At 43.4% G+C, this 15,169-nt stretch overlaps 1 protein-coding gene across 1 annotated transcript; it reads right to left on the reverse strand.

The window, feature by feature from the left end:
- Positions 1-307: 307 nt before the first annotated feature.
- On the reverse strand, positions 308-14,907 carry NPY (neuropeptide Y). The gene is made up of 4 exons (XM_033166066.1): positions 14,786-14,907; positions 12,958-13,145; positions 3,269-3,349; positions 308-608 (listed from the first exon to the last, which is right to left on the reverse strand). Exons 2-4 carry the CDS (start codon positions 13,143-13,145, stop codon positions 584-586), a joined length of 294 nt encoding a protein of 97 aa, XP_033021957.1. The 5' UTR covers positions 14,786-14,907; the 3' UTR covers positions 308-583.
- Between the last annotated feature and the right edge of the window lie 262 nt (positions 14,908-15,169).

Raw genomic sequence — 15,169 nt, forward strand, 5'->3', positions numbered from 1 at the left:
GTCTAATTCACTGGCTCAGGGAAAGTTTCTGTCCTCTAAGAATGCTATCAATATTAAGAGATTTGTCAAAGCAATAAATAATATTCTGAACACTGATTAATAAAATATGCACTTTCCACATTATTTTATTTTTATTTTTTTATCTCAGTTGCATCATGGGCAATAATTGTAATGGAACAAATAATGTTCTATAAAATAAATATTAAAAGTGAGTCCCGAGGTCAGAAAAATTGTCAAACCAATGTCACTTTTTACAACTACTGAAGTTGGTGCTATGATTGTTGTTCATGCTACTTGAGACAGTAAAGAGGTTGTAACTCAATTTTAATAGCTTTTAAAAAAAGAAACCCTTGCCCATTATAATGGGCCTTTTTTGACACACACACATTTAAAATGTTACCATTTGGAGTGCACAAGTAATTTATTTAAACAAATGTATGTACAAGGAGAAGGAAGGGAGAACTCTACAGAATTCAGTACGATGGCTGCATGCATTCGGTGGGTGTGATACTCCCAGCTGGTCTTCTTAGCAATGGGACATGAAGTGAAAACTAGGAAAAATACTGAAGGTGGTTCATTCCCATCACCACATGGAAGGATCTTCGTACCTGTAGCACAGAGAAAAACATATCCTGGTGGTCAGTGAGAGAATAGAAATATTTAAACTGTTTTTCAGGACTACTGTAAGTTCACTCAAAGACATATACGATGAGTTGCCATGTGCAACCCAATTTATAGTGTTTTTAGACAAGGAGGGTTACAAGTGAGATTTGTACACAGAATAATGAAAATAACAGTTTTATTTTAAGAACGTTCTAGGTTGAATCCAGTGAAATCCTTGCACGAGCAGAACAATTTCTGCTTGCACCACAGAACTTCTCTTCCTTCTCCACCCTCCCACATGCACTGCCCTGAATCTGTTCTGGTAGATTTGGGAAGTACCCAGAGCACATGGGGTCCAGTGGAACACAGAGGGAGAAGAAGTTCTGTGGTGTGAGGAGGAGATGTTTTGCTCACACAATGGCTTTGTTGGATGCAGGGGCAGGTGGAGGAGGAGAACAAGAAGAACTTTTACAGAGGAGGATGCTGTTCAACACAGGATGAGACGAGTGTCTGAAGGCTCTGGTGTTAATTTCCTAGGAAGGCATGGAAGACACATCGCCTGCCCATATATACAGTATCATGTGCCTTCTTCCTGGAAAGGAGAGTCCTCCACTCTGATTTAGGCAAGTCTGAATTTAATCCTACTGTAATGCAGCCAATCCAGTAAAATTATTGGTTTATATACCATTGAAGAAGACCACAAGGTTGAAATGCACCTGGGAACTGAATTGTTACTTTTTTATCTTTCATTTACTTTAAAATATTCATAGGCCACTTCTCAGGGCAATTCCCATCGAAAGAGAGTCAGCAACACAAATAGTAAAAAATAAGATATGTATTTGAAATCAAAAGACCAATAGCACATAGCATTGCTCACCATGTTAATTGGTAACTAGACTTATTTCTCTCTGTCTGTGTTGCAGATAATCACATTATTTTGTTAACAATGTGTTGAAAATTGGATTCCGTGTGTGTGTGTGTGTATAATATTCTAGTTTTGCCTTTATAGTTTAATTATGTGCAAGCTGCAGCAGATGGAATAAAAACTGTTGAATTATAATTTACCTCATGGCAAATAGAAGAGGAAGAAATGGAGGCAGTGAGAGATTTTACTTTCTTGGGTTCCATGATCACTGCAGATGGTGAAAGCAGTCATGAAATTAAAAGATGCCTGCTTCTTGGGAGAAAAGCAATGCCAAACCTAGACAGCATCTTAAAAAGCAGAGACATCACCTTGCCGACAAAGGTCCGTATAGTTAAAGCTATGGTTCCCCCAGTAGTGATGTATGGAAGTGAGAGCTGGACAATAAAGACAGCTGATTGCTGAAGAATTGATGCTTTTGAATTATGGTGCTGGAGGAGACTCTTGAGAGTCCCATGGACTGCAGGAAGAACAAACCTATCCATTCTGAAGGAAATCAGCCCTGGGTGCTCACTGGAAGGACATATCCTGAAGCTGAGGCTCCAATACTTTGGCCACCTCATGAGAAGAGAAGACTCCCTGGAAAAGACCCTGATGTTGGGAAAGATTGAGGGCACAAGGAGAAGGGGACGACAGAGGACAAGATGGTTGGACAGTGTTCTTGAAGCTACTAACATGAGTTTGACCAAACTGTGGGAGGCAGTGGAAGACAGGAGTGCCTGGCGTGCTCTGGTCCATGGGGTCACGAAGAGTCACATGACTAAACAACTAAACAACAAAAATATTATAACATATTGTTCCTTGCTCTGAAGTGAGTCTCACTACTGCCTGGTATCTGACTAAGTCTTCGTTAGTGTAGACCCATTGAAACCAATGGACTTAAGTTAGTCAAATTCAGCCAATTTTAAACATGCATTTTTCACAGAATTCTTGAGCACTTGCTTAGCTCTCTGCCACTGAAACTACTGGCTTAGGTTTGGCAGAACATCATCCTGTTTGAATAAGGTAGATGCATGATGGCTTGGATGAAATTATATTCAGAGATAGAGGGAGGGAGGAAGGGAGAATATATTTGCAATTCATTGAAGCCCAGTTCTTCATGTAACACTCTGTACGTTTGTAGCACAATTGCAGAATCTCTAGTATCTATAGTTCTATTCTGGCATTATTTGGTTTAGTGTTTGTCAACATAGGAGCAAGGAGTGAGGTCATGTTGAGTAGACCCCCTTCTGACAATGTATGTTCCTTCCTCAACAACTGTGTGTACAGCATGGTCGTACATAGGGTGGAGACCATCACATTTTATAAGTTGTATGCATGAAGGCTTCCCGGAGATCTGGAACCCCATGGTTCTAGATCTTGGAGAACCTTTGTGCATACAACTATGGACACAGAGTCCCGCTTCCGTACAGGCAATCATGGTTGTTTGGGAAGAAGCGTGCAATGTTGTGGGTGGGGTAATTCATCATGATCCTACTATTTGGTCTTTCATTGATGAAGATTTATGTAAACTTTTTGGTATGTAATTTTTTTTTAATGTAAACAGTAACTCCTCCCTGCCCTTCAGCTTTAAAGCAGGGGTCCAGAACTGGATATGATCCTAGAATGTGCAAAGTAAAAATTAACCTTTTATTTGTTCATTTTTATTTATTTATTTTTACAAAAAGAAGTGTTGATAGTTTAGAGCAAGGGCTTAAGCAACTCAGTGATAATAATGATCACAAAAAAGACTTTTATATTTACCTAGATCTAGGAATATTTTCTGTGCTTTCTCTCAACAAGAGGTCGGAGAGCAATGTCTCTGGGCTGGATCGCTTTCCATACCTGTTGAATCAGTTTTGTTAAAAAAAAAAAAAAGTATCTTAAAAACAGATCAAGTTGAAACATTTCAATGTGAAAAAATGACAAGAATGGAAGCAGCACTTTCCCCAAATTTCCCATATAATGCAGTGTGAACACACATAGAGGCCATAGTTCTGTGGTGGAAGCACATCTGCTGCTTATAGGCATCTTCCTGGCATCTCCACTGAAAGGATCAGGTAGCAACCAATGTGAAAGACCCCTGCCTGAGACCCCAGAGCAGATGCCCACCCAGATGTTGCTAGACCAGAAGACGATCATCTGGTGCGGTGAAGCCACAGCAATAGCCTCCTGGCCGTAGCATTGAACTCTTGTGCTTTCTTCTCCACCCCTCCCCACAAGTCACAAGCTGTTATCAAGTTAGTTCCAATAATCTGCACTTTCAGTTTTGTTGTTATCCTGGTTTGGTGAGCATGGCTAAAAAGTAAGTGCAAGTCAAATAATTTGAGTTTTGCTTCTCTGAATTACACAGGCTGGTGGGGCAGCTTTTATAGCTTGCTAACAATGTGTTGGATACTGTGCAGAAGAGAAGTCATACATTACTAAAAACCAGTGCTTTTTTCAGGGTGCATTCAAGGGTACGCAGTACCAGCACTGGTTAAAAGTGTGGCACTTACTGTAACAACTTCATGGTGAGTACCGGCACTTACATTTCTAGAAAAAAAAGCACAGACTAAAGCCACTTACCAATTTTCTTGGTCTAATCCCATATAGAGCTGAATTTATTTATTTATTTATTGGGGGGGAGTGATGGGTAAAAGAGAGCTTTTAAAAAAAAAAAACAATGCCTTATTCAACAACAAGGGACACTTTGTTCAAAGACGTGACACAGACAGAGGAAAAAACTGAAAGCATCTAACTCACACAGATAAAATTCACAATGATCCTTGGTACATAAAAATCAGAATGCTAAAAAATGTAACTGCTTGAAATTTCCAGAGGGCACAAAACACTACACCCTGATTTTTGCGTGCTTCATTGTGTGAGGAATACAGACTGCGGAGAGTGTTGGGAGGGCTACACAGTGTTGGGAGTTGTGTTCAGAAGGCTGGCTTTGTACTTTTCTCAGATAAAGCAAACTTTCTTCCATGCCATCGCCTCCCTAGAGTCTTACTAAACTGGCAAGGGAAGGGAGTGGCATTCTGTGGTTCTCCCCAGGTGCCAAAATGTCTTGGGCTGGCCCTGCACACGACTCTCCCAGCTCCTCCACCATCTTGCAGCAGTTCTCCATTTTCCAGCAGCGGCTGCGTGAAGCAGCTGCTCCAAAATCATAGCATTGTAGAGTTGGAAGGGACCCTGTGGATCATCTAGTCCAACCCCCTGCAATGCAGAAATATGCAGCTGTCCCATATGAGAATCAAACCTGCAACCTTGGCATTATCAGCAACTGAGCTATTGTTCACTTCTCTTAGAACATATTTGTCCTGTTTTATTTGTTGTGTTAAAGAAACCAAACCCATCCTTCCCTCAAAGAGCCCAGGCTGATCGCATAATTCCACCTCCCTCACAACAAGCCTGGGAGGGAGGGAGGGAGTCAGGGAGGGAGGGAGGTTAGGTTTTGAGTGTGTTACTAAAAGTAATATGTATGCCATATATCATTCAGCCTAACAGAAACCAAAGTTCCTATTTTCCAGAGAGGGAACAGAGGCTGAAAGATGGACTTTTAAAACCCTCTAGACTTTGGAGGGGGAGTAAAATATGGCATACCTGAGAGGGTAGAAGTACAAATTATTAAACATGTACAGTAGTACCTCCGGTTATGTAAACTTCGGGATGCGAAAGTGGCAAACCCGGCAGTATTTTACCAGGTTTTGCCACGAACGCATGCGCAGAAGCAGTCCTCAGGTTGTGGAAACCTCAGGATCTGCCCGGACCTCCGGAACGGATCCCATCTGCAACTGGAGGTCCCACTGTACAGTATTAGAATTCCCTTCGTACTGTAGAACATTGTCTAACTAAGCCCAACAAACTGTCTCCAGAGGACTAAAAAAAAAAATCCCAGTCAGAAGATCCTGGGAAGCTCGAAAACAGGACAAGATGGTGATAAACACCCCTGCTTGTCTCATTTGACCATTGATGGACACGACCATGTTAATGGCACAGGAAAGCCCATAGCTCAGTGACAGAAGACATGGACTGCTTGAAAAACATGCTAGGTTCAATCCCAACTTTGCTAAGTAGGGCTCAAAAAGACCTACAGTGGTACCTTGGTTCCCGAATGGCTTAGTTGCCGAACAAATCAGCTCCCGAACACCACAAACCCAGAAGTAAGTGTTCCTGCTTGTGAATGATTTTCAGAAGCCGAATGTTCAACACGGTTTCTGCTTGAGCACAGAAAGCTCCTGCAGCCAGTGTGAAGCCGTGCCTTGGTTTTTGAACGGTTTCGGGAGTCGAACAGACTTCCGGAACGGATTAAATTTGAGAACCAAGATACCACTGTACTTATATCTGAAACCCTGGAGAGCCACTGTCAGTCTGGGTAGCAGATAATACTGAACTACAGGGACCAGTGGTCTGACTCAGTATAATAAGTCTTCTTCCTGCATTTCCAATAACCTATTTTCAGTATTATTATTTTTTTTTTAAAAAAAAAAAACATTTTCCCCATCGCAATTGTACATACTGGCTTCACTATAACAAAGGCATTCCCTTTTGCATTTAGCCAATGAGATTTCTTTATGCCATACAGACAAAGCATTTCTGAAGTGAAGAATTTGAAGAGAACCAGCTGCTTTAATCAACCACCCATACAATAATTTAATGAAGCATAATGCTAAACTCAAATGTTCCTCTAGCCCCAAATGATCTGAGGCTTGCTTCTGTTTCCTTTCTCCAGTGAATTGAGGCATGGCCAGAGCTTCAGCAATAGAATGAGTTAATATCCTTAAGGAAAATGCCTGGGCTTTTTATATTAGTTTACCAAATTAAGACTCTGATCCTGCTGCCCATTATGAGCCAAAACCCTTGTTGATGTCAATTAATAGTACTTCTGGATGATGTCTTTCACAATAAAGAGGAGATTCAGCTGCAGTAAATATAATGGAATTCGAGCAAAATTGCCACCCACTCTTGCTTGAATGCCATAAACCAGGACCCCAATTTAAAAGGGGGAAAACAGCTCTAATGCCACAAGACTTGGTTCATTTGTTAGGTTGCATCTTGCAGTGCCAAAACAGATGTGTTCTCTAGAATTTCCATGAGATAAATTTTTTTTTAACCTAGTAGTAGTAGTAGTGTATTATTTATACCCCGCCCATCTGGCTGGGTTTCCCCAGCAGTGGTGTAGGAAGGGCGGGGCGTAGGGGGTGGTCCGCCCTGGGTTCCAGGGGAGGGGGTGACACTCCCCGGCTCCTCCCGCCACTCCCCTGCCTCCTGGCACCCCATCTATGCTTCTTTACGGACGGCTGGGGCAGCCCCACGAGCCGCCACTCACTCGCAGGCTCGTGGGGCTGCCCTGTCCGTAAAGCAGCACAGCTGGGGCAGCCCCACAAGCCTCTGCTTTCTCACCAGCTCGCAGCAGGAGCAGCAGCACTGGCCCGGCTGCAGTACGCATGCCCGGAAATTCCGGGCATGCGTAGTGCAGCCAACGTGCATCATGATGCCCCACCCCCAGGGGTTGTCTCCGCTCTGCCGCCCCGGCCGGCGGAGAGGCTTCCTCCGCCACTGTTCCCCAGCCACTGTGGGCGGCTCCCAACACAACACCAATAATAATAATAAAAAACAACAACATCAAACATTAAAAGCTTCCCTAAACAGGGCTGCCTTCAGATGTCTTCTAAAAGTCAGATAGTTGTTTATTTCCTTGACAGTGAAGGGCAAGCACCACTACTGAGAAGGCCCTCTGTCTGGTTCAACAAGGGGTCTTATGGAACTATTTTTAAAAGAACAAACTGGAAACCTACCTTTGCCTGTGTTGTTTTTTACATCATCTCATGAGTGAATAACCCTAACCGACCCTATGTCTGTTGACTCGGAAGGAAGCCCTATTGAATTCCATGGGGTTTACTCCTCCTAGGTAAGTAGCTGCTTAGGATGGCAACCAAATACTGTTTTGATCTCTAGTTCAGTCTTCCAAGAAGAACCAATGGTGGCAAGATGCTGTTACTAGAGGTGGATTCAGATGGTCATGTTATTTGTGGAACGATTGCCAGGGATCAGGGCGAAATTTGGTTCGCTTCACTATGCAATTCACAGTTCCTGAACCAAGAGGCAAACTGAATGTGATGCAGCTGTGCTTTCCAACTCACACTCTGTCTCCACTGTCTGAGACAGCAAAGCTTCTAAATTCCAGTTGCTGGAAACCACAGAAGTGGAGAGTACCCCTATGGCTGGGTCTTGCCTGGGGGCTTCTCACAGGCATTTGGCTGGTCACTGTGTGAAAAGGATGCGGGGCTAGATGGGCCATTGGCCTAATCCAGCATGATCTTCTTATGTTCTCCCCTCTGAATGTTACTATGCAGTTCTCCAGCCCAAAGATAGGCACAAGATTTTGCATATATCAGGATGGAGCGAGCACAAAAATGCATGTCGCAACACACAAATATACATTATGTTGCAGAAAACATGTGCTTTAAACGAGCCTTAGATGTGTGGGATGTCACAAATCAAACATCCCTGACAGGCACTGCTGGAGTTTCATTAACTGCTAGAGTGCTGCTGAGCCATGTCACATGGGGAGAAGGAAGAGGCTGTGGGGTGGGCTGAAAGCAAAGCTTTGGAGCTGCAAAAAATCTACCAGTGTGGGGTTTTTTGGGGGGGGCAACACACACACTCTTCTTGTTGCTGGTAAGGGGTGTTTGAATGTTCTGTTGTAAGAAAAGGTTTTGAGAACTTTCTCATGGTGTAAGATATTTGGCACATAGAAATCCCTCAGAAGGTTCACCCACAATATATACACCAGAAGACCCTACATCGTGGGGATTAAATGGGTTATTTCTGTATGTTGCTGGTCTGGCTGTTCCTCAAACACTACAGCCCTAAGCCTGTACAGTATAGGTGATTCTTAGAAACCAAACAAGGCACAGAGGATGAGATCTGGTTGGAAAGCCAGCTTCTCCCCACACTCTGTTGCATCATCTCCCACTGTGGGAAACACTTAGATGAATCAGACCAGAGGCCCATCGTGTCCAGCAATCTGCTTTCGCAGCTACCAACCAAACACCCATGGGAAGCCCACAGGGAGGGCTTGAGCAGAGTAGCACTCTCCCACTCAGGATCTTCTCAAGATCCTCTCATCACGATACCACCTTCAACACTGAAGGCAGTATATAGCCATCACGGTTAGTCACCATTGAGAGCCTCTTCTTATGCCTGGTACTTCAATGAGGAATCAATTACAGTAATCTGAATCATAAAATTGTAACATTGGAAGGGACCAAAAGGGTCATCTAGTCCAACCCCTGCAATGCAGGAATCTCAACTAAAGCTTCCATGACAAATGACCATCCAACCTCTGCTTAGAAATCTCCAAGGAAGTGGAGATTTCAATTCACGTGTTGTTTTCGGAAGTGTGAATCAGGTAGATTTGCATTAAAATATGAACCGAATTTCCCTCTCAGCTGCAATTCCAGTGTGTGGCATATATGTAATTTTCTTACAGTGCCACGATCTGTCATCCCGCCCACCCACCCCCCATTTTTTGGCGCTCTACAAGTACCAAACCCTACAAAGGGCTGGATTTTCACACAAGGCTGGATTGTCCAGAACAATAGTGACTTGCTCTTTGCATGTACACGTGGAAAGATGTGATAAAAAATAAAAGAACGAGTGAATCACTTATACAGGCAATAGTAAATATACTTGAAAAAATTGCAACGATTACTTGAAATTGTTCTTGTTATATCTAAGATCCATTGGCTCACCCAGTAGACTTATTCTTGTGAGCACATGCCATTAAACTCCTTTCCGTTGGTCTCTTCATCGGGGTTTTTTTTTGGGGGGGTTATTTTATTGCACAGAAACTAAGTTACCAGTTTGCTAAGGTGTCTTTAACAAGATGATATGATCATTCTTCCTTCTAATTCAATCCCTCCAACTGTGAGAGCACAGAACCAGCGGCAACCTAATTAAAACTGTCTCCTCTGGTTTGAATAGTAAATCAATTAGGACATGAACCAAACCTGGACTGTGTTGTAATCACTTCCTGCAACTAAAGGGGTCAACATCTAATAACCATTTGAATTAAGTTATTGTGGGCATCCAAATGGAGAGATTATTCCTCGGAATTTTAGTTTTTATTCGTACTCTGAAATTGGTGCCATAGAACAGTGTTTTTCAACCACTGTTCCGCGGCACACTAGTGTGCCGCGAGATGTTGCCTGGTGTGCCGTGGGAAAGATTGAAAAATTCAAGAGAATTACTTTATATATAGTCAATATAGGCACAGAGTTAATTTTTTTAACATTTTCTAATGGTGGTGTGCCTCGTGATTTTTTTCATGAAACAAGTGTGCCTTTGCCCAAAAAAGGTTGAAAAACACTGCCATAGAAGAATATCTCTCTCCCGTCACCAGGATGCAATCTTTTTTTTTATCCTTTTCCTAAAAGGATATTCCAGCCTAATCTTTATCATACATACATTCTAAAGGCCTGTAACTGAAGATATTTAATTTCTTCTCCTTCCATTTTTTTTAAAAATCCGCTCTTTAACAAAAATGCTTTAAAACTGGAGAACAATGAAACCATTAAAAATATACTATAAAATACAAGACAAAATTTATCCAAAGTAGTCTAATAAGTGCATCAGAAAAAAGGGATATATAATCCAAAGTTGTTTTTTAAAAAAATAAAAAAGAAACATTTTTTATATTTAAAAAAATCTACTGCTTGCCAAAACAAAAACGTTTGAACTGTTTGACTGAATGGATCAATTTTCTGAACCTGCTGGATCTAAGGCAGGATAAGGCTCCTCTACTGTGGGAACACAAGAAGGGAATAAGTGTCATTGGAGAATGAATGAAGTATTTCTATAATGCATGCTCTTGTGACCAGTTTGCTGGAGAGGTTGCTAAATGGCATTTTTTTGCACATTAAACATTAAACAGCTCAAGCCTATGATTGTTTACCCAAATGATGAACGTATGGAACAAATATCCTGCCCTGCACTTTCTGCAGCAAGTCTCTGCCTTCTAGTCCTTACATTTATAGATACCTCCGTTAGGCTGGAATGAAGGGGGGGGGGGGAGTTTTAAAAGATGACAGTGGCTTGGAAGAGGCTTTGCTTCCCATGGTGAATACCCGAGATAGCCAATATGGTACTCTCCAGATGTGCGAATTCAACACCCATCTGCCCTCTCCAGCTTGGCCAATAGTCAGGGATGATGGGAGTTGTAGTCCAACAACATCTGGCAAGCTCCAGGTTAAAAATAATTTCTTAAATGGTGTGTCTTTGTTTCTCAATTTGATCCATTTACGTGGTTTTGTATGTATTGTGGGTTTTTTGTGCATTGTGACTCGCAGTTATTTTTAATTATAATTGTTTAGTAATTATGTAATGTAATTGTTAAGAGTGGATTTCTGTCTAATTATTATTTGCTGGTATTTTGAGAGTTGTTTTTATTGGCCACTTTTATATTCTGATGGATTGTTGAATATTACTTTATTTGATATAAGTCGCTTATTGTGTTTTTATTGTGACATTTTTTGTACTGGAACAAATTATCATAACGTGTGTGATCTTTTGTTTTTGTAAACTGCCTTGAGTATAGCAATATAGAAAGGCAGTATACAAATTAATAGGGACATGGGTGGTGCTGTGGGTTAAACCACAGAGCCTAGGGCTTTCTGATCAGAAGGTCGGCGGTTTGAATCCCTGCGACGGGGTGAGATCCCGTTGCTCGGTCCCTGCTCCTGCCCACCTAGCAGTTCGAAAGCACGTCAAAGTGCCAGTAGATAAATAGGTACCACTCCAGCGGGAAGGTAAACGGCGTTTCTGTGCGCTGTTCTGGTTCGCCAGAAGCGGCTTAGTCATGCTGGCCACCTGACCCGGAAGCTGTACGCCGTCTCCCTTGGCCAGTAAAGCGAGATGAGCACCGCAACCCCAGAGTCGGACACGACTGGACCTAATGGTCAGGGGTTCCCTTACCTTTATACCAGGGGTGGCCAACTTCCAAGAGACTGTGATCTACTCAGAGTTAAAAACTGGCAGTGATCTACCCCTTTGGGGGAGGGCTCATGTCAAAGTGGTTGAGCCTTTTTAAGGAAGGAAAGCCCTGTTTGGGGGGGGGGGGGCTCATGTAAAAGTTGTTGAGCTTTTTTATGGAAGAGGATAGCGACATTGAGCTTTTTTTTTTTTTTTAGGAAGGAAATATTTTTGGTGGTTCAGGTCATTCTAGGGGTGTAGGGAAAAGATGTTGAGCATTTTTTAGAGGAGCCAAAGTTTTTCAGCTTCTTTGGAGGGAGCCACTGATCTACCAGTGATCTACCACAGATGTCCAGTGATCTACCGGTAGATCATGATCTACCTGTTGGACATGCTTGCTTTATACAAATTAAAAGTGAAATGAAGTGAAAATGAAACATCAGCTGCCCCTTGAGCGGTGAGATTACCCAGTCATCATCATCAGCACCAACTGCACATCCACTGAGCGAGAAATAATAGCATTGCTGCACACCTGAACTATTGCACTGCAACTATGAGGAACAGCTGTTTGCTTAAATTACAACGGATGATCACCATTAGGAACGAGGAAGGATTAGGGTGATAATAGAGAAAGTGCATGAATACAACAGTTAGGAATGAATCTCCTCTGGATTCCCAGAATTAAAGGGATGAGCAAATAGCAAGTATGGAAACATCCCTGAGTTTGCTATAGGTTCTAGGATCCTATGCATTTATTTAATTGTTGGGTAGAAGGGAAGGTGTTCACCAGGTGCAGCTTGCCCTGCCATAGTGCTGCAGTAGTGACAAATGTGTAATAATAATAATAATAATAATAATAATAATAATAATAATAATAATGCCTTTCTACACAACAAAGTAGGACCTAATAGCAATTCAAGGTAAAAAATAAGCGATAAGCTGCATTTTTCATTTTTTATATTTCCATGTGGGATGAGTAGGTGTGCCACTAGAGCAGGCACCCCCAAACTCGGCCCTCCGGATGTTTTGGGACTACAATTCCCATCATCCCTGACCACTGGTCCTGTTAGCTAGGGATGATGGGAGCTGTCATCCCAAAACATCTGGAGGGCCAAATTTGGGGGTGCCTGTACTAGAATAAGGCTGGGAGCCCTTCAAATGTGTAGATCTTCCTATGTGCATTGCACATTCTGGAATTGGGCAGGCTATAAATCAGGGGTTGCTAACCTATAGCCCTCCGTATCATTTTGGATGACGACTCCCATTATCCCTGACCATTGACAATATTGATGGGAGCTGATAGGAGTGGGGATTCAACAACATCTGGGGGGGCACAGGTTAGCCACCTCTGATGAAACTCATGATGAAGAACTAACATTGTATCGCATCCGGCAGTTGTATAATGGATCTGTGATACGTGGTAGGTGTCCTTAACCATGACGTCGCTTTTGCCTCCCAGAGTGACGGTGGCGATGCCCCCTTTTGGCACCTACCTCTGTCGTGTGATGAGGTTGATGTAATGCCTCAGTGCCGAGTAGTATCTGGCCATGTCTTCCGCAGGAGCATCCTCGCCGGGACTGTCTGGTTTGGATGGATATGCTTCTGCCAGAGTCCCCAGGCAGATCAGCAGGCACAGGGCAAGCGTCATCGCGGACAGCCACAACCGCATCATTCCTTGCATCTGTAGGACACCAGGGAAGGATGCCGGGTGGAAGGGTGAGGCAAGGCAAGGCAAGGCAGAAAGCATCGCATTAAATATTTCTTGCTAACCATTGTTTTGGGGGCGGGGGCGAAAAGACAGTGAAGCGAGTGGTCCCCGGTCCCTTGTTGTATTCAGAAGAAACCATCAACTAGCAAAACTACTCTGATTTGTTGAATATTGTCTGTCCTTGACTAAATTTCTTCTAAAGCAAGACTTGCTGGGAGTTAGGTCTGCTTGGAGAACAAGCCAAATGACCACCTAGTGTGCCAATTGGTTGTAGTTTCTTCATGAGGAGAGATAAGTGCGGTTTGTAGGTTTTATGGTTTGAACCGACTGCACTGTGCCCTCCCCCATTTTTTAAAAAATGAAGGGGGCATAGACATCTTTTAAATAGCTAAATAAAATCAATCATTCAGGATATGCTCCAAGATTGCATTGTGGTGGTGTTGAAAATGGATTCTGAGACCAGGTCGGAGCAAGGCAGTCTAAATTCAGCCCTGTATTCCCCATATTTAGAATCAGCATTAGACTTTTGGTTGTACAGTACGTGTGTTTGTTAATTAAAGCTTCAAAGGATTTTACAGAGTTCGTAAGTCGTTCTTTCATTTCTGCTTCGTAAAGAATAAATCTAGGAAGCTTAACAGCTTTCACACCCTTTCTCCAAGTAACTTGCTTCAGTCAACATTCTGGTTTTATTTTATTAATTCTCTTAAATTCTCTCTTTAAAATAAATAAATAAATCATGGAAATCCCAACAACCTTTCCCCAAGGTTTCTTTAGAAAAGGGAACAAACCCCACTGAACTGGCAAGTTTTTTTCCTTTGGAGAAGGGAGTTTATGTTTGCAATAAGCAGTGTGGGGAAGAACTATTGGTTCCTCAGGCTCAGTATTGTGGACAAAAGCAGGTGTTTTGTTCTGCCACTGAACTAGAAGACAATAGACAACAATTGATGGGTTCCAAATGTTATTATGCCCCAGATCAACCATTCGTCTTCCTCCTAGTGGTTCATCATAACCTTTCCCAGTGAAAAGGCTCAAACAGCCAGTGTCTGTCCATAGGAAGGGAACTCCAATCCCTGAAAAGCGGGCAAACGTGGGAAGGAAAAAGTTATTTTCAAAAAGGAATTTGTTTAAAATCCAGGAATGGCGACTGAGAACTTTCAAGCCGGCTGGCGCCATCCGTAGCATTATAAGGACTTGGAACGGATTGAATTCTGTGGGACAACCCTATCCACCGAACAACTCAAAAGTGAGTCCCATTGATCCCAGTGGGGCTTACTCCCAAGGAAGTGGGTGCAGGCTGGCAGCCTTCTCCCGGAGCAAACTCTAACGCGAAGGAGGAGCGCGCGGAGAAAAAGTTACAAGAAGCCTAGGAAACGCGTCAAATCTTTGACGAGTGGAGAAAAGAGGGGAAACCCCGAAGGGGGAAAAATCTCCTCAGGTTTAAGCACCGATAAGATTGGAAAGCGAAAGACAGCCGAGTTAAAACCCTAAAGAGGGCACTTTTAGCAGATAAGAGAGGAGAAGCGTCCTGGGAAACTTAGGAGGAGCAGGACAAATGGAGAGCAAGAGAGGTGGGGATGTGAGATGACGCGCAGGGAGGGGAGACGAGGACTCACCGTGTGTGTGGCTGAGGTTCTCTGGCAGTGCTGCTCCTCCGGAGTGTGGCTTGGGTGTCGCTTCCTTCGCGAAGTGGCTCCGCTCTCCAATGTGGGGCTGCGCGCCTCGGCGAGGTTTTTTATGGCTTTTCCAGCAGGCGGGAGGGGCTTCGAGCGATCACGCAGCGCTGACTCCGAGCCCCCACCCCCACCCCCCACGTCTCCATCACCGCCTCTCCGCCTGCGCCCTCCTGCTGCCCTGGGATTGGCGATCTCTTGACATGGACATGGGGGAGGGGGGACCAGGGGAAGGAGGGAAGGGGGGGAGAGGGAAGGAAAGGGGGTCCGTGGGAGGGGAGCCCGACTTGGCTCAGCCATCTCCAGCCAGGCGCTAGAGGCCCCTCG

This window comes from Lacerta agilis, chromosome 12 (genome assembly GCF_009819535.1).
Source record: "Lacerta agilis isolate rLacAgi1 chromosome 12, rLacAgi1.pri, whole genome shotgun sequence".
Classification (NCBI taxonomy): Eukaryota; Metazoa; Chordata; class Lepidosauria; order Squamata; family Lacertidae; genus Lacerta; species Lacerta agilis.